General features: G+C 40.1%; 1 protein-coding gene across 3 annotated transcripts in view; it reads left to right on the top strand.

Annotated features, from left to right (window-relative positions):
• The first annotated feature begins 1,505 nt into the window (after window positions 1-1,505).
• The window catches only part of SHQ1 (SHQ1, H/ACA ribonucleoprotein assembly factor), a 109,264-nt gene continuing 90,955 nt past the window's right edge, over window positions 1,506-19,814 (top strand). For 2 of the 3 annotated variants that reach the window (XM_072598663.1, XM_072598661.1), the window contains exons 1-6: window positions 1,506-1,648; window positions 5,914-5,978; window positions 8,079-8,201; window positions 9,099-9,256; window positions 12,817-12,929; window positions 18,727-18,857. In XM_072598663.1, the coding sequence (XP_072454764.1) occupies window positions 1,506-1,648; window positions 5,914-5,978; window positions 8,079-8,201; window positions 9,099-9,256; window positions 12,817-12,929; window positions 18,727-18,857 (733 nt within the window). Of the gene's footprint in view, window positions 1,649-4,557; window positions 4,661-5,913; window positions 5,979-8,078; window positions 8,202-9,098; window positions 9,257-12,816; window positions 12,930-18,726; window positions 18,858-19,814 lie in introns of those variants that run through there. The other variant, XM_072598662.1, reaches the window with a different exon arrangement.

Genomic DNA, 19,814 nt, shown 5'->3' on the forward strand with positions numbered 1-19,814 from the left:
ACTAGTCAGGAGAAACCTAGGTTCAAATCCTACTTCTAATACTGACTTTTGAGGTCACGGGCAAGTCAATCTCTCTGAACTTGCCTTTCCTCATCTATAAAACAGAGATTCCTGTAATATGAATTATTATGAATGTGAAGTGAGATGAGTGATACTCTTTATGACTAAGTACTTATCCTGGAGTTTATCTTGGTATGTGCTCTGAGATATTACTCTGCAGTCTTACACCATATTTCTGCTAGGCTGCTGCTACATTTTCCAACAGTTCCTGTTAAATACTGAATCCTTACCTCAGCACCCAGAGTCTGGGTTTCCTGAACACCACGCTGCTATGTCTGTCTGCTTCTTTATGTTGCATACATGATCTGTTCAGTGATTGATCCCTTCTAAAATTAGCATCAAGTTGTTTTGAGGATTATTGCTTTGCTGTATATGGTTTTTCTCTTGTCTTATGGTTGTAAACTAGCATTTCCAGCATTAATTGTAAAATCATTCTAATTAGTAATGACACTCATGGGCATCCTTTGCTTTAGCCCTGATTTTACTGGAAAGGCCTCTATCTTTGCTTCATTACATATATCTGATAAGCAGTTGATTTTTCTGAACCTCATCGCACAAACGTTTCTTTGCATTAAATTTTATTAATCTGACCTAATGAAATTGTTCTGTGGATGGAACTCTCCCACCAACACCCCGGCCTTAGCTCCCAGTTTCGTTTCTTCTAGAAATCTGACAAACACAAGAGAGAATGAGAACAGGGCTAGCAATATTCAGGCGGAATATTCTGTTAGACATCTACCTTTAATTTAACAGGAGGATAATTGAAGGAGAGAGCGAACCCCAAGGACGCATTTATATCAGGGGAAAGCCTCAGGGCTTGGGGGAACAAACAGAAGGTGTAACTGGCAGGGTAGAGGAGAGGGGGCAGGGACCAAGGAGGATGGCCGCGGACCCCGCGCTAGAACGGCTCCTCACAGGCCACCAGCCCGAGGCTCTTACTAACCTCCGGAGAAGGCCAGGCCCAGAGCGCCCCGACAGGAAGGAAAGGCTGCCGGGCGCAAGAAGACCGCGGGCGGCGCCACCTCCTCCTCTCGGGTCTCAGCTCCGCCCACCTTTATCTCCTCCCCACGCCAGCCGCTGGCGCAGACTCCGGCGGCGTCCCCACGGCAACCGGAGGAGGGACTTCCTGTCTGCGCTACCGCCGTTTCCGCCGGGACCCGGAAGTCCACCGCTAAGCCTGGGAAGGAAGGAGCGCATGCGGCGTTGTCCTGACGACCTCGGCGTGCTTTCGTCCATTCCTCGGCTCGGGGCGAGAAACTTTAGCGCTTGCGTCGGCCAGCATCCTCGAAGGGAGCACCTCTTCCATGGGGACAGGTTTCCGGTAGCGGATTTATCCATCATCGCCCCCTCAGCCTGTGGCTTCCTCGTGCGTGCCGTGTTCGGGGGGGAGGTCCCGCTGCCCGACCAATCCATCCCTGAGCCGTCGATCGCGCCCTCGCCGCGTCATGATCACGCCCGCGTTCGAGTTGAGCCAGGACGCCGAGTCGCTGACGATTGCCATCCGCGTGCCGTACGCGCGCGTTTCTGAGTTCGAGGTCTACTTCGAGGGCGTCGATTTCAAGTTCTACGCCAAGCCGTACTTCCTCAGGCGAGTGCGGGCGGGGCCGAGCGGGGCGGCGAGCCTACCCCCCGCTGGGAGAGCGGCAGGGGCACAGTGCGCGAGGGCGGAGAGCACGCGTGGGAGCGAGTGGTGTGGTAAACGCAGGCAGGCTTCCTATCGTCGGGGTCGTGGGCACTTGGATGAGGTTGGAGCACCAATTAAAAAAAACAAACCAACCCCCAAACTTAACCAGGCACCCCGAAGTGGAAGGGACGAAGCCATTTCCTCGGAAGAAAGAAAGCCCCACGCCGGGCGGTCCAGCCTGTCGGCTCTGCCACTTTTCTGTTCTTCCAGGTGTCCAGAGCCCTTTTTGTTGATGTCTTTGTAAAAAATCCATTTTCATCGCCTTTTGTTCCTTATTCCTCCCCTGCTTTGCCCTTTTTGTGTCCCCGGGGTTTAGCGCTGTGCCTGGCACATGACTATAAATATTTATTCAATTTAAAATTGTCCTAAACCTCCTTGCAGCCTCCCCCTAAAAAAAGAAAAGAAGAGAAAGAACAAAACAAGAAGAAAAAAAGGTTGGGAAAAACTAACCCACTGGTGGAAGAAGTCTGACATCCTGACTCTTTAGTGCCAAAATCTGGAGGACTTGGTTTCACACCTCAACTCTTGTTTCTGTGTGACTTGGTGCAAATTCACTTTGTTTCTCAGTTTTCTTCTTTGTAAAATGAAGTGTTTGTTTTAGACATCTAAGGTCCTTTCCAGCTCCCGACCTATGGTCTTGATAGAGGAAATAAAATGCCAACTGGTCAGTTTCCAGTAATTGCAAAATATTCAGACATCCCAGGGATCTCCTTGTCTGGTTAGTTTGTGTCTTTATAGCTCAGTTACATTGTTGCATTAGTTAATAATGCTTGTTGAGACTAATTGAATTGGTGTGAGTATTCCCTCATAACCCATGCATCTACACATCTTTTTCTGGCTCTCTGTAGAGCGTATTCATTTTTGTGGAATGGGTTCAAGCATCAGGTTTTAATCTGAGAAAACTTCCATCAGTCAAATAATGATTTTGGTTCTCTGCTGAGCCCTCTTCTTCATCTATACCATTTCATTTGGTAGTCTCATAACTTCCAAGGTTTCAGTGATCTCTATGCTGATTATTCTCCTACATCCAAGGCACCACCAGCTTGGCAGTCATTTAGGCTTACAACCTTCAGGTGTCATCCTTGATTTCTCACTTTCTCTTAACATTCCCTTTCCCCCCATTTCCCCAGTCTAATCTGTTGAGGAGGCCTGGCGATTTTACCTTTATAATTTCATTTTAATTTAGTAAATATTTACTGAGTGCCTTCTCTGTGCCAGGCTAAGCTCTGAGGATGCAAAAAGAAAGACAATCCTTGCCTAAAAGGAGCTTACAGACAACGGGTAAAAGAATGCTGGAAAGGGGAAGTAGGGGTGTACTAGGGGTAGAATATCCCTGGAGTACACCACTTTTCTTTCTTTGACATGCCCTCAACACCAGAAGCTGGACTGCACTGTCCTACCTTGGGTCTCTGTCACTTGGTTGTCAGATTGGTCCTCCTAAAGCACAAACAGGTCACCCTCCTGTTTAATCAGTTCTAATTAACTCCCTATCAAATATAAAAATTCTTTTTCTGGCATTCCAAGTCCTTTATGATCTGACCCCCTCTTACCTTCCCAATCTTCCTATACCATACTCTCCTCTTCCTCCCTGCTCCCCTAACTCTGCCATCCAGTGACTCTGGCTTCTGCTGTTTTTTTGGTCTTAGTGCTCCATTTCCACTCTGGTTGTTTTTCCTATGCCAGTAATACTCTCCTCCTCATCTCTGCCTCCTGACTTCCTAAAATCCAGAAAGCCTTTTTGGGCCCCCTTAAAACTAGCATTTTACCTCCAAGGTTGCCTCTACTTTATCTTATCCATATTTCTTGAGAACAGGAACTGTGTTTGGTCTTTCTTTGTTTTCTCAGTGCTTAGCACAGTGCTGGCATGTAGTAGGTCCTTAATAAATGCCTCTTGGTTGATTGTCTGACTGGAGGGTAGATAATAGAGGGAATTAAACAGATGTAGGAAAACCAGTCCTTGGCTATTGTAGTAGGTCTGATGAGAGGACCTGAACCCAGTTGTTTGATTGTGCTGTGAGTCGAGTAAGTAACAGACTTTTACTCAGTACTTATGATGGGCCAGGCACTGTAGTAAGTGCTTGGGGTGTAAAGAAACTAAAAAAAAGTTTCTGCCATTAAAAAATTCCTGTTCTAATGGGGGACACTTCCTTAAAGTCATAACTAAAATCCCGTCTTTTACAGAAAAAAGCCTTTCCCATTCCCTTGTAGGAGTAGGAGCTAGGTGGAGAGAGTGTGGAATCAGGAAAACTCATCTTTGTGAGTTCATATCTGGACTCAGACACTTAATAGATATGTGAACCCTTGGTAAGTCAATTAACCCTGTTTGCATCAGTTTCCTCATCTGTAACATGAGCTAGAGAAGGAAATGACAAACCATTCCAGTGTCTTTGCCTAAAAAACCCCAGATGGAGTCCTGAAGAGTTGGACGTGACTGAAGAACAACAACAAAAAAATCCCTTTTAATTCTTAGAGATGCCTTAGAAAGAGGATTGGAGGTGTGGAGTGCCAGTGCTCAGGCATGGAGCTGAAAAAATTCATTGAGTGAGGAACAACAAGGAGGCCTGTGTTGATGGGACCTGGAGCTTGTAGAAGGTGCCAAAGTGAAAGAAGATGTGGAAGGAAGGGGCCAGGCTGTAAAGGGCTTTAAAAGCCAAAGGACTATTTCTATTTGATCCTGGAGTTCATGGACAGTTTACTGAGTAGAGAGGTGGGTTGTGGTCACCTGACACTGTAGGAAGATCACATTGGCTGTGAAGTGGAGGACTGGTGTGGGGGAGGTTTTAGAGGCAGGGAAACCAGCCACAGGAGACATTTGAAGGTTGAAAGGACAGGATTAGCAACAGATTGGATTTGTGGAGGGACTGTGAGAGAGGAATGGAGGATGCTGCTTAGAAAGAGAGCCTTGGCCTCTTGCAAGTATGGTATTGCCCTTAACAGTAATAGGGGAGTTGGGAAAAGGGAAGAGGTTATGGGTAAAGATCATGAGTCGGTTCCAAGGCATGTTAAATTTGAGATACCGATGGGATGTCCTGGTAAAGATGTTGAAGAGGGAGATGAGTTGAGTGACTGGAAAAAGGACATCCTTGACAGAAACAGGAACGTTGAGAGGACAGGTGGATTTAGAAGGAAAGATGATGAGTTTCTTATTGGACTTGTCAAGTTTGTTTTGCTACCGGAGTATCCAGGTGGAGATGTCCACCAGGTGGTTGGAGAAATAGACTGGAGCTCAAATAGAGAGGAAGGCTGAGTGTGTAGATTGGGGAATTGTCTTCCAAGAGAGGTAATTTGGATCCAAGGGAGCTGATAAGATTACCAGTAAAGAGTATAGACAGGAGAGGACCCAGACCAGATATTCGAGGTGTATCCATACAGCATGGGTGGGCTGGGATCTAGATGGTGACATTGTAAAGTAGGCTGAGGAGTCTCAGATAAGTAGAAAAGGAATATGACTTGACAACAACTTAACTTTTGTATGGCACATTAGGGATTGTCAGGTGCTTTACATGTAGTAGCTCACTTGATTCTCACAGCTACCCTGTGAGGTAGGTTCTGTTGTCACCATTTTACTGGTGAGGACATTGAGACTGAGATGGACTCTGTGACTGTCCCAAGGTCACACAGCTATTAAGTATCTGAAGGAGGATTGGAAAAGAGGTCTTTTTGATGTCATGTCCAGGATTCTTGGCTACTCAGCTGTCAGTTTACTATATAATCCTGATTAGTAAACTACTAATGAAAGATAGCATTGCCTAAATAAAGGGTCAGTGTTAGTCAGAAGACTTGGTTTCAAGTCCTGCCTTGAACAAAAACTGGCCGAGTGACCCTACACTAGTCCCTTAACTTCTTAAACCCTCAGGCAGCTCAGGCAACTTTTAGTTCATAGGGATGTGGGAGTTTACTGCAGTTAAGTCAGATTTGTATTAGAGTTAGTTACCTGGGTTTGTGGGTGGAGATTCCATATCAACAAATTCATAGGTCCACAGTCCTGCTTCCTCAAAGGGAAAAAAGATTAACTTGCAGAGTAATTTTTTCAAATGTGATTTTGTTCATTTTATTGGGCTTTTTTAAGGTAAGTCCCTTTTTACTGTGGTTTTTGTACTGTCACTAAATAGCTCAAACACACTGCTCTTTGAGTTAAGTGCTTAATAAAGTCTTTTTCACCTCCACAGATTAACTCTTCCTGGAAGAATTGTGGAAAATGGAGCCGAAGATGGTTCCTATGATGTGGATAAAGGTACACCGTTGGGTTCTTTATGCCAGAAGTAACCCCATAATTGTAACTCGAGGATCTCTGGGTGGAAATAGAATCAGTCTAATAACACGTGCCATCACTTTTTGTTTATCCCTTAACATAGCATGTTTGACATTTTATTTTAATGCTTTTATTTGCCATTGTAATTTTAATCTGTTTTATTTTACTGTAATGTATCTTATCTGTAAAACACGGGGGCTGAGCTAGATGATCTCTGAGCTCACTCACAGCTTCAGAGTTCTGCAATTTCCTATTCTGTGTGAAGTGGAATAGTAAAAAGTGCTTTGGGAGCTTTAACGGGAGCCTGTCAGCTGTGGTGGCGGCTGTTCTGTCCTTGGCCTTTTTTGAGTTATTGAGAGACATGTCGAAAAGTATGTGCAGCCAGTTCTCAGTGCGGTCCTTGATGGGCCTTTGTTATGGAGGCGACATCCCAGTATCTTAACCTTGTTCTTGTACAACTTTAAAGTGAAAACATAAACTTTAATAGCCTAGCTTGCTGGTATTGCAGAAATGGTTAAGAATGACATTCAAAGACAGGTCAAATTTTCTTTACTTAGTTTATGTGAACTTCACTTGTCTTAGTTTGTCTAGTAACATATACTCCTTTTGTTCACTTTATTTTCCCCTTGCTAATACCCTATTTCAAGGCCTAGACTCCTAACAGATATATTTTTCTTGCTAATTTGTTCCCTCCATTGCTGCTAGGATAATCTTCCTTACTCATAGCTTTGACTATAGCTTTGACATTTCTTAGCTCAAAATTTTATGTTAACTCCTCATCCAGTCTCTTTAACCTGACCCTCTGCAGTCTGGTTACAAAGTACTTTTTTGAACCCATCTTTCTCCATTAGTTATCCAGCAACTATCATTTTTAAAGCACCTACAATGTGCCCAACACCATGCCAGCTGCTGGAGAAAAATGGGATTCCCTACTCAGGAGGAGCACATATTCTAATGGAAATGCCACATACACGTAGAAACAGCATAATTACATGTATACAGTTATAGAGAAAAGTAGTTTAGGAGAAAGGGCACTAGGACTTGCAGGATTAGAAAAGCCTTCTTGTAGAAGATGGGACTGTTTGAAGTTTCAGAAAGAAGGAAGTGCATTGCAGGCATGTGGATGGGAGATGGAACAAGTTTGAGGAACCTTGAGAGAAGGCTGCTGTGGCTGGATCTTAGAGTGTAGAGCAGTTGTAGCGGCTGAGGTTATAAACAGCTTTAGATAGCTGGAGGCAGTAGGGAGCCACAGAGTTTGACTGAGGATGGCAACCACATGGTCAGAGTTTCACTTAAGGAATATTGCTTTGGTTGTGATGTGTGTAGGCTGTGCCATAGATGGCAGAGATATACAGCAGCAGAGAGACCAGGTAGGGGAATGGTGTAATCCAGACGAGGAGCAGGAAGGAATTGGAAACTTGAAGTGAAAAACATCCGAGATTCACAAATGATTGACTTTGTGGGGAGGGGGAGGACTTGGGGTGGCAAGGATAATGTTGAGGTTACCAGCTTGGGATGCTGGGAGAATGGTGGTACCTTCTACAGAAATTGGAAAGTTTGGATGAGGAAGGAGTGGGTTGAGGGTGAAAAACAATGAATTTAACATGGGACATGCTGAATTTGAGGTCTCCCTAGGCCATTCAACTTGAAATGTATGATTGGTAATTGTTAGTTCGGGGTTGAAGCTCAATGTAAAGACTGGGACCAGATTTATAGATTTGTGGGTCATCTGAACAGAGGTGGTAATTAGTCCTATGGGAACTAAACTGTAGGATGGAGATCTGCAAAGGAGGAAAGTGAAGTGAGAGCAAGGCTCATGGCCTGAGAAGTTGCTGAGAAGTGGAGAGACTGGAAATCTCCATTAGGATGAAGAATAGGTTTGTAGGAGGAGACGAAAATGATAGGGTTTATTTTCACATAAAGGATTGGCAGAGTTTTCAGTTCAGGTATTTCTAATTCACTGTTATATATACTTTTTAGGAATAATTTTGAAATATTTGAAAATTTTATCCTACCTGCTTAATTGTGTAAAATGTGCTAAATTGTAAATCCTTTAGATTCAAAAATTGTTTTATCTTCAAGGAATCTTCACTCTTCGAATGTCAAAAGAAACTCCTGGTCAGCATTTTGAGGGACTGAATATGCTGACATCACTCCTGGCATCAAAAAAGTCCAGATCTGCAAAGCCACTTGTGGAAGTGACAGGTATGTTCATTTTCATTAAGAAGAGGAAAACTTGGAATGGTTTGAATAACAGGAGGTTAGACATCATTAGTGCTGTGTGGAAGAGCAGGTCAGATGAGGAAATAGGAATAAGTTTGTGGAAGGGAAGAAAAAGCATGTGACTTATGTTTATAAAACATACTGGAATTCCTCAGAAATAAATGTTGCTTATAGTTATTTTTATGGTTTTCTCCTCATTTCAGAGATTATTACAAAATATGTTCTTATTTGCCTAAAGGAGAGTTTTTCATGTTTCTGGGCCTGGAGTTAGGGAGACCCAAGTTCAAATTTGCCCTCAGACACTAACTGGGGGATCAAAATATGTTGAGAAAAATGATTATTAAAAAAGAATAACCACAGCCATGGGGAAGTGGCATCAGAAGATCGCCTTTTCCCCCCCATAAATTCACACAGTCCATGCTGAGGTGGCTCTGTGTGTCATTCTAGTGGTCAGAGTTCAGCATCTCCACAAAGCCCTCATGCAGCAGAGTGGCTAGTAGTCATTTAACCTGTGTTTGCCTCAGTTTTCTTATCTGTAAAATGGGGATAATAATAGCACCTGCCTTCTAGGGTTGTTGTGACAATTAGATGAGATATTCATAAAGTGTTTAGCACCACATCTGGCATGTAAAGTAAGTGCTGTGTCAGTACTAGCTGCTGTTGTTATTATTTTGCCATGTTTTTTAAAAAGAAACACAAAAACCCTTCATAATTAATTAGAAGAAAATTTCGAAGTGTAAGGTAAAATCTTTCCAGAACTATGAAAAACTTAATGAACTTGACTTTCAACCACCATGTTAATCAATTTCTGATAATAAAGTCATTTCCATAATATAATGAAAATAATCCCGTTTCCTTCATACTATCCAACATATTTAGGTTCTTCTGAGTATCCTGTAGAGTCTAACGAAGATGAGGAAGACTTTGATTGGGAAATTGAACAGTCTCCTTATGAAGAATTAACAGAAAATGACTTGAATTCACAGTGTCATTATGGATTTGGAAATTTACGCACAGGAGTGTTTAAAAGATTACAGGTTTGTTGTTTTCCTCTGAAGATTGTGTAGGACTTTTTTCTTATATTTGAAATCAGTGTTTGTCAAACTCTTAGTCACAACATTTCATTGTGTTTGATGATAAAAATGTGAGTTATTATTCAATGTTTATTGACTATTTTTGTTATTATTCTAAGCTCCTAGTGACTGGGGTACAGCTGTGGGGAGCCATAGTGCACAGAATGTTGGGCCTGGAGTTAGGGGGAAACCTAAGAGACACTGACTGTGTGATCTTGGGCAAGTCACTTACCCTTTGTTTGCCTTAGTTCCTTCATCTGTAAAATAAAGATAATAGCTCCTACTTCTCGGGATCAAATGAGATAATAATTGTAAAGGGCTTAGCACATAGTGCCATATAAATGCCAATATTATGACTGTTACTACTCAGTAGGCACGATGTTTGTTAATGGTAAAGATAATAAGCCATCTATATGGATGAAAAGAAGGATGCGTCACAGCAAAGGAGAGATATTGTTTTCATTTCCCCTTACAGCAGGAACATTATGCTACATTCTAGGAGGATCAGTGAGAAAAGGGAAAGAAACTTTAAGTGATTTTCCCAAGGGATATTGAAGGATGACAGTATTTGAGAGCTACTGTCTTAGTCTTTTTTTTTAAAGTAACATTTCTTAGCAGCTTATTAGATCCAGTGTGTCCCAAGACACTTTGTGCAGTTTGAATAGCCTAAAGCTGCACTAAGAGTTTGGAGACACCCTGTGCATTAGTTTATTGGATGTTAGTCTGTTGAAGTAACCTGTGAGAACAGGTGCAGTCCTCGGGGCGGGGAAGCTTGGTTCCTGCAGAGCTCTGCTGTGTGTTCTGGACCTGGTATTTAATTCTTCTGAGCTTCACTTTTATTATTGTATGAGGGTCTGATGACATCACACAGGTACAAACATGGAAACACTGATTTACTTGTACCTTCAGGAGACTTTCCTTAGGTAGTTAAATAAGGGATTAACGATTTCCCAACAGGTTACTGATTAAATCAGGAATGCCTCAATGTAATGTTCTTTCAGTCCTCTCCCTAATGCCTATATAATACAGGATTTATTCTGTGTTGGATCAGTACTATTCTGTACTTGTACTAAAATATGTTCATGGAAAAATAAATATATTAATAGAATGTCATTTAAAGTTTTCTCCCATCATATAAAAGGAGAAATAATTAGTAGTCGAGTAAAACCACCTGATCAATCTGTTTTGTCTTTCATAAGTGTTTTCTTTCAAGATATATTATATATTCAAGATAGAGATTATATTAGATGTGTGACCTCTTTTGTCCTTTCTAGTTCTGAGATTCTGTAAGCTTATATTTTTTCCTTTTGCATAGATTTTAACCCATTATGTTCATGAACATTAAGAAATCACTAGACTTCCCACAAATGCTTGCAAACTGAGATGTCATACTAAAGAATACTTTTTGGGGTGAATATTAACATGTCATTAAGCTGTATTTTATGGGTTTGAGTCCAGAAATTTCCAAAAAAACTTACATAGTTGGGTTTATATGCATTTCCTGTGTAATTTTATGTACTCTACTTATGATAATCATTCCATGTGATTAAAACAGATTTATAGCTTTAGACTAAAAATATGACCCTTTTAATAATTCATGCCAGTAATGCTGTTAGAAGAAATTGAAATAATTGCTGCATGAATAATAGCTTTGAGGAAATTGCTACTAATTTAAAATTGTAGATTTAAAGTCAACTTTAACATGCTCCAAAATACTGCTTTCACATTTAAAATGTTTGCTGCCTTTGGACAAGATAAATTCCTGAAGTTATTTTGACTTTTGAGGCAGACCTGAGTTTTAATCCCACCTCCAGGGCTTACTATCCATGTAGCCTTCGGCAGGTCATGTCCCTGACATGAGGATGGTAGGGCTTGAGGGCTTCTGTGGCCTGTGACTCCTGAGGTCTGTTGCTGCTAGCAGCTGGAGGAGGAGGAGGATTGCACAGGGAAGGCTGCCAGGTGCCTGAGACTTCTGGGTGCTCCCCTGAGTCTGTGCTCCTTTCTCTCCACTTCCCTCTTTTAGAATGGAAATATCAGGGAGAAGACAATGAAAAATTAGGTGCACAATACTGTATCTGTGTATCTCTGGCTTACTGTCCTGCATTCGGTGCAGTGGGTTATTCAGAGGTAGAGGGTTTTAACAGTCATTTTTCTGAAATCCTATTCCAATACTCTCTGAGAGATGTTTAAAAGCAGGCCTAAGGATAAAATGATTGAGCCACCAAACAGAAGATTAAAGAGCAGTCAGCAAAGGGCTTCCTTTAAAAATCTCAGAAGCCACATTTAGCTTGTCTGACCTGCAGCAGGGGTCCACCTGGGGACAAAGTGCACTCCAAGTTCCATGCTCACAACACCCTCAGCTGGTGTCTTGGGAGTGTGTGTAGTCTATTCACATTCTCCTCATTCCTTTCCCATTATAACTGCATGTAACACAGTCGTTCATTTTGGCCATGTACTATTGATACATGGGAATATTAAAGCCTTTTGGGAATTTCTGTACAAATTGCATGTGTCATGTTGAACTTTGTAGCCACAGCTGTGGTCATGACTTGTACTGAAATGTCCCTCACTCTAGTGACTGCTGCTTGAAATGAGTGGACTCTGGAAGGAGTTTGGAGTTGTTTCAAATGAGAAGGTGGTTTGTTTTATATTGGATCTGCTTTGTGCTGCTTGGCTGTTCGACTTGTTAGAGGTCTTCTTCACTTCTTTCTTGGCATATAATTAGGATTTTGCCTGCTTGTAATAATAACCAGTCTGTAACAGTATCTCTTGTGGTAGTTACATGTGCAGATTTCATCACACAGTGAGCTGCTGGAAGGATTGAACTGTTTGTTCCTAGTAAGTAGTGTACTTACTGTAGCAAGGAGACTTCTGTTTGAGTATTAAGGTTTGACCTTGACATATGCTCCTTAACCTCACAAAGCTTTGAGGAGAACCCTTTGTAAACCATCAGGTGCTGCCGTATATAAATGTAGGCTCTTATGGTTTCCTTTAACTTTACCTATTTTGTTTTGATTTGTAGCCGTTTGGGGATATTGGTGAAGGCTTGTTGTCCTCATAAGTAGGGTCTAAAGAGAAATGGCCATCTAAGCAATCTCCCTAGTATATTCCTGTTTGGATTGGGAAAATGTGTGTAGGTGGAAATAATTTTATTGTAGACATGAATTTCTTGAAAACGCTTTTATGTGTAGTTTTCTTTAGCTTTCTAAGTGGAAAATTCAAACATTTCTAGTGAGAATTTTCAAAAGTTGTGAATATAAGGTAGCATAATAAGTTTATTCAGTTTGATATATTGAATTGACATTTAATTCAGTAGAAAACATCAGTTTACTCATGTATCTTCAAAGGAAGCTGTTTATTTCCTTTTTACTGATAGGATCAGGTACCATACATCTCTTAAAGAATCAACGTATGGTAAACCAGACTTCTTGTGTTGAATGTTTTGTCTGAATTCTGTCTTGAGGCTGACATATATCATTGAGGTGACATGGTTCACTTTCTTCTTTTTTAATTACTACTTCTAGGATGAATTAAGTGATGTTATTGATGTTAAAGAGCCAGACGCCACACCCCCAGCCGAGCGAAGGCAGCAGCGCCTCGCTGCCGAACATGCAAAATTTGATCCTGATCATTACCTGTGAGTACAGTGTTAAGTTCTTCATGCTCTTTTGAGTTTCAGGTGGGAAAAATAAAGTCATCAAACATATTTCTTCCTTGCTCCTACCCTAGTCCCAGTTTTGAGAAGAAAATTTTAAAAATTGATATTTTTGGGGGAAATAGTGATTTTTAAAATTTCCTGGAGACCTTTAGATCTCACACTGGGAGGGACCTTCTAGATCATCTGGGCCCACTCTCTTATTTTATACGTGAGAAAACTGCAGCCCAGAGAGACACTTATTGCCCAAATTACACAGGTTGTATGTAACAGCCCGAGTGTGAATTGAGGTCCCTGCCTCCACATCCAGCTAGTCTTTTTTCTGCGATATTGGCCCAAAGTGCTGCTTCTAGCTTTGCTGTCCATTGAGCTAAGCTATGAGGGCAATGTCTCTATGAAATAAATATGCATAAATGTAAATAGATGGGTAAAGTGGCGTTTCCTAGACAATGGCAAAAGCTTTGAATAGATACTTCAGGCTCTGTTTGTCCAGGGTAAAATAGAGTACTAAATTTAGGCAATAAGGATATTTTTGACATTTCTATTGTCAAGGCTTATCATTTAGTTTGTTTTAAAATAAAATGATCAAAGCCATGAGTAAATGAAACTATTTGAATTTTCATAAGTATAGTTCAATTTTTACCTTCTTTGCATGATATAGCAAGGGTCCATGCTTAGCCAATACTTTCATGTACTAAATCCTGTCTTCAACTGATGAACAACTCTTCATCACAGAAGTATAAATAGAATGCTAATGTACATATTTAAAAACACATTTCCTCCTGCTTCTGTTAGCTGTAGTCTGCCCATAACATTCCAATTTTGCATTTTCTAAGTCTTCTTGTCAAGACATAGTTAAATAGTTCTTTAGTAAAGGTCAGAGCTGAGTTCTGGAATCAAGAGGAACAACATGGCATAGTGGATAAAGTGTCAGACTTGGAGACAGGAAGGCATGGTTTTAAATCCTGCCTTTTATTCATGAATAATTCACCCCTAACCTCAGTTTCCTTGTGTCTAATATGAGGGGATAGTACTGATTCTGTACTGTCTTTACTAAGGCTTGTTGGTGACACTCAAGTGAAAGAATGTGTGTAAAACTTTGCAAACCATAAAGTGCTTCATTAATATCAGTTATTATTTTGTCACGTTGACTACAGTTCTTGTCTGTTCTTTGGTTAAACATCATAAGGTGATCTGGTAGCCCTGCTTGATTTAAATCATTGTAATAACAGGTTTTGATATGTGTAGTTAAGTTTGTTCCTCAAATCATTAAATACCTTTGGGTGTATACAACTTTGTATGTTTGTATTTGTTGAATTTCCTGGGATTATTCAGACATTTGCCAGTTTTTGATAGTGCCAAAGTACTGATTGTAAATATATTTTGAAGCGCTTTTCTGAATTTACCATTTTGACTTGTCATTTCCTTGCAAAAGCTTTCCCAGATTATATTCTAAACATAAGCTCCCAAAGAGCCAGAGGGGCCCTTATTGCAGAAACACGGTTTTGACAGTTGGGATCTACTATTAAAATTAGAGAAAGAAGTTGCCATTTTCCCCCAATTCCTTGTAATGTATGATCTGTGAGTGCTTGCTCTTACTCTACTAATTAATATTTTATCTCCTGTCACCATATGAGGCTAATTGAAATAAAGTATATCTTCTGTGCAAATGTCATATACTGTATGATACAGTGATAAGAAGCAAGACTTTGGGACATTTTAAGGGATGGCAAGACTGGGCACCTTTTCTGTCTTAGAGGACATCAGAGGTTCTCCCCCTTTGTGTTGCCATTTCTAATTATATTTATCTCATCCGTTGGTGGTTTTAAAGGTCTGCTGAAGAGCAATTTGAAGAAGCACATTTAAATTCATGCTGAATATTTAAAATGGAATCTTCATTGTCAGCAAATTTCTCAGGCGAGGTTGAGGGCATCACGAACATTTCTGAGAGGGAGGGAGCTTAATTAGAACATCAGCCTAGCGCTTGTAAAAAGGAACAGAAAAATAATTCCTTGGGCTAAGGACATTATGAAATTTGGTATTGTAGTCAGAAGTTTTGTATGAGAATTGTATTTTTCTCTGTCTTTTTTCCTTTTATCCAGAACTTCATTACTTTAATTGGTATTCAAGAACTAATCTTTTTTTATTAACAAATAATAGCTTTTTTATCATAATCTCTGAAAAGAATATTTTCAATTAAGATGCCAAAAAAAGGCAAATGGAAGAATGGAAGGTGTGTTCTTTTCCCATTTGGTGTCCTAGGATATTCAGAGTTTCAAACATTAGCCATCTTTACAGAGTTTTACAGATGATTGTATGTTAGCTGCTAAATCAAATGTACACTTGTTGATTATCTGCATGTGAATTATTTATTTCATGTATTTTGAGACTAGCCTAATAACTTCTTGTGCAAACAGATTATTTTCACTCTCAACTGGTTTGTAAACTCAGAAAAATTGTAGTTTAGAAAAAATTTGTCCCTCCTATTTGTCTTCAGTTTATTGTCTTGGAGATCCTAGAAATAAAAGAGGTGATTTACAGAAATGAGAAACTGTCAAGGTATTATTATCCTCTTTAATATATTAGATTTGGGGAAATGGTTATAGGCAAAATTCTCTCAGTTCAAAGTAATTAGAATAATCTGAATTAGTGAACGGGATGAAATATGTAAATTCCTTTTTAAAGAACTATAATAATGTTGCTACCCTTCTCTGCAAAGTTCTCTTTCTGTCCATTTCTCCCTGAATCAGTTCATACTCCCCAGGTTCCCTGAAATCGGTGATTTTGTCATTTCTTACAGTGCTAGAACATTCAGTCACATTCATATTCCGCAGCTTGTTTAGCCATTCTCCATTTGTGACATATATAATTATTGCAGTTAATATAAATTCACCTTAAGCTCCTATCTTACTACATTTGCTTCTGAATTATTATGTAGGCACACCCTGCTTAGAGTCATTAATTAGTTCTGTGAAACCGAATGTTAGAAGAAACAAAGTTACAGATAGTTCAGTAAGACTGTTGTTAGAAATGAAAGAGAAGTTCCTGGGGGAGGACAAAATTGATTACAAAAGAACATGTCCAGCTGTACAAGTTCACATACATGTCCATATATCTAAAGGGTCTTTAAAGAGATCTGAGACTCATTTTCCTAAATTGAAGTGCCAGACTGAACTCTCACCTAGTCCTTTTGTAGTCTGCGGAGAGATGCTGGAGTCACCAAGAAAGACTGGGGATTTGGTCTCCTTTTAGCTTGATAGAAAAAGAAGCCCTGAACCCCAGGTGGGGAGAAGGGAGGAAGAGAGGGTTAGGGATGAGGTGGGCACAAGACAAAGGAGCAGTAGTGGGGTAAGATAGGACTCGACTCAGTAGCATCAGAGAGAGGAATAGAGATGTAGAGAAATAGGTACCTCTCAGATTCCTCACTATTGTAAAGTAAGAAATTGACCACATAATTTGTGTGTTTGATGATGGACCCCAAACCATTAGGATAGGATTTCATAATGTAGTGGTAACATTTGCTTAAAAAGGATAATCTTGTGAAAAATCACCAATTAAGGAAGTAGTATTTGGGTTATTCCTATAAAATGGGGCTTGTGTGTCAGAATTTTGAGTGGAGTCATCAAAGAAAGTATAAAATCTGTTCAGTATCCTTTGCTTCCAGAGCATGAAAGTGAACAAGTACATTTTGGAATAATAGAATTTGAAAGAATAAGGGATTTGACCTTAATGGATTGGATTTTTAACTGTGAATTTTATTGGGTGAAATCGTCAGAAAGTGTGTCGTCAGAGTGTTAGGGACACTTGCAATGTGCTGGTGATTTTCTAGTTAAAATTATGAATAGAATTTGGTATTTATCTGAAATGTTCCTGGTAACCAAGGAACAGGCATATGCTTTAATTATATTTTATGAAGAATACCTGTGGGACCTCTTGGTAATACTGTTTTTAGTATTTTCTATTACATTCTCATTAAAGCATTTTTTGGTAGATATAGTGGTTTCCCCTGCTAAAATCTTAAGTACCACTGATGTTGCATTTTTAAAGTCATCTTGAATGTCACTGACTAAGCATTTGAACAGTTGTAAAAGTAATTTCAAAGAAAGTCAGAAGCCACTGCAAATACTACATGTAATCGGCTTACCAAGTTATTGTATATTTGATCTTGAGATGGTCAGTATTGATATTGGTATTGATAATAATAAAAAGTGATGGCTAATGTTTAGATCGTGTTTTAAGATTTGTAAAGAACTTTACATATATTTTCTCATTTTATTTGATCTTTATAACAATTCTTTGAGTTAGGTTCTATTATTAGCCCCATCTTACAGTAGGGGAAACTGAGGCAGACAGCGCTTACTTGCCCAAAGGTGCACAACTAGAAAATACCAGAGGCCAGATTTCACATTTCAGTACTCAGGTCTTCCTGACTTAGAATCTGGTACTCTTTAAGTAAAACTCAAATTAGAACAGGTTATTAGGACTTCATTTACATGCCTTGAATTTTTCTTCCAGTCTTTCTCTCCCCTGTCTTCACCATTTTTTAAATGGCCTCTGTAGCTATCCTCTCTACTGAGTCCTTCTTTTCAATTTGGACTACAAGTAGTGGTCAGTACCATAACTTTGGGATTGACATGAAGCTACTACAGCAATTCTCTTAAGTACCATTTTGTCTCTCTAGCATAAAGAATTTTCTGCTTTCTTTGAAGTGATAACTAAGACTTTTAAGTTGAATGATTAATGAGAATGTGAAAGAAATTCCCTTCCAGGGAGTGTTCCGTTCTTGTAGTTTCTCCTGATGCCATGCCATATTCTTCTGCTAGGAGTGTAAAAAGCATATACAAGTGGGGGTAGAAAGAAGCAGGAACCACCCAATGGAAGAACCAACCCAGTGGGAAAGAGATGAATCTAACTTTCCATTTTTCCCTTTTGTCTGCCTGCTTGTCAGTAGTTCCACTAACTGAAATTAATTAATTTGCTGAGCATCTCTGTGCATCACCTTCTTTGTATTAGGAACTGTTTTAGACTGCTTTGGAAAAAAGGAAAAGGCTCCATCAGGAGGTGGCGGGTGGTTGTCTGTGTAGGTTTGGGGACTGCCCTAGCCTTTGTGTTTCTTCCCTTTTTGATTGAAAAACCTTTCTGCTTATAATGGCCTTACCAAAGCGTGCTGTGTGGAGTAATGTCAGGCATTTGTATGCTACCAGATCTAGTATTTCATCATGTTACACAGCTCCACTGTGGAGTACTTGTGATAGGAGCATGGTGTGTGTTGTGTGCTTTTACTTTTTGAAGATATTTTGAACGTAGGAGGCCTCTTTTGTAATGTGTGCTTTTCTTTGATTATATGGTAATTAGCAACTAAGAAAAAGTTAAGTTTAATTGGAAATTACTATGAGTACGTATTAGACATATAATCCTTCTACGATTGTTGTTCAGACCTTTTCAGTTGTGTGCTACCCTTTGTGACCCCATTTTTTCTTGGTAAAGACAATGGAATGGGTTGCCATTTCCTTCTCCAGATCATTTTACAGGTGAGGAAACTAAGGCAAGCAAGGTTAAGTGACTTCCTGAGGATCACAAAGCTCGTAAGCATCTGAGACCAGGTTTGAACTCAGGAAGATGAGTCTTCCTTGACTCCAGGTCTGGCATTCTATCCACTAGCTGCCCAGTTTCTTCTCGGATATGTATATTCAATTTAAAGTGGTTTATTGAAAGAAAGATTGAAAATAAAAAAAGATGTGACAATTTATTATAATAACCACATTCCCTGTCTTTCTAGAGCGGATTATTTTGAAGATGAAGCTATTCGGAAAGTTTTGAAGTATAAGCCTTGGTGGACTGTAGTGTTTGCAAAAGTGATGGCCTCTCCAGAAAGGAATCAGGAGCAGAGTAGCCAAGAAGCATTTCAGGGTAAACCCTCAATTCATTCAGTTTGGTTGTTTTGGTTTGTTCTCATTAGGTGTCCAGTTTGATGGTATTTATCCCCGTCTACTAACTTTCTGACTGGCCTATGGTGCCAAGAAATCTCCTAAATCCTCTTCCAGTCTTCTCATCCAAAGGGATCCCGGGTTTTCCAAGGCTTTGCCAACAGGGTCCATACTATGGGGAGGTCCTTCAGAGCTGGAGAGGAGGCTTCAAGTCCAGGCCTGTCTCTTCCTCTGCTCCAGTCTCTGAATAACGGGTGACCTTTCTTCTTACCTAGAACAACTTGTGGGAGCTTGTCTCATTTCTCCCCATCTTCAGTCTCTTTTTACCATTGGCTACCTACAGACATGGGCCAGGCCTCTATAATCCTTCCTTGAACAACACTCACTCACATGGCCATTTCCTCATGCAGTTATCTTGTACCTTTTTCTCTTTTATACAGGCAAACTCCTAGAGAAAGCCATTTGCACTTGTTCGCTCTGGCTTTCCACCTTCAATCACTTCTTATCCCTTTCCAACCTGCTGTGTGATCACACTGCTCACTCCCTTATCCAAGATTGCCAGTTTTTTAAAATTAAACTTTTATTGCTGTCTTTTGTTTTCACATTGCCAGAATTTCTCTGCATTTCTCTTATTATTTGTGACTTGAAGCATTCTTTCATATAGTTGTTAATTATTTGCAATTATTTTTTTGAAAATTATCTGTGCATATCCTTTGAATACTTACCTCTTGGGGCATGAATACCTTTTGATTTTATATGTATATCATTTTTCTCTTAAACTGTTGCTTTTGACGCTGTTGAGCAGCCCTGCTCCTGGTTCCCCCCTCTCTTCCTTTGACTTCCATGACATTGCTTTCTGTTGTTTCCGGTCGGAAGTGTTTGACATCTCAGTACTTTGTTTTGTGATCATCGCCTCCTTCCCACTAAACAGGAGTGTGTT

Source organism: Notamacropus eugenii, chromosome 3 (genome assembly GCF_028372415.1).
Source record: "Notamacropus eugenii isolate mMacEug1 chromosome 3, mMacEug1.pri_v2, whole genome shotgun sequence".
Taxonomy (NCBI): domain Eukaryota; kingdom Metazoa; phylum Chordata; class Mammalia; order Diprotodontia; family Macropodidae; genus Notamacropus; species Notamacropus eugenii.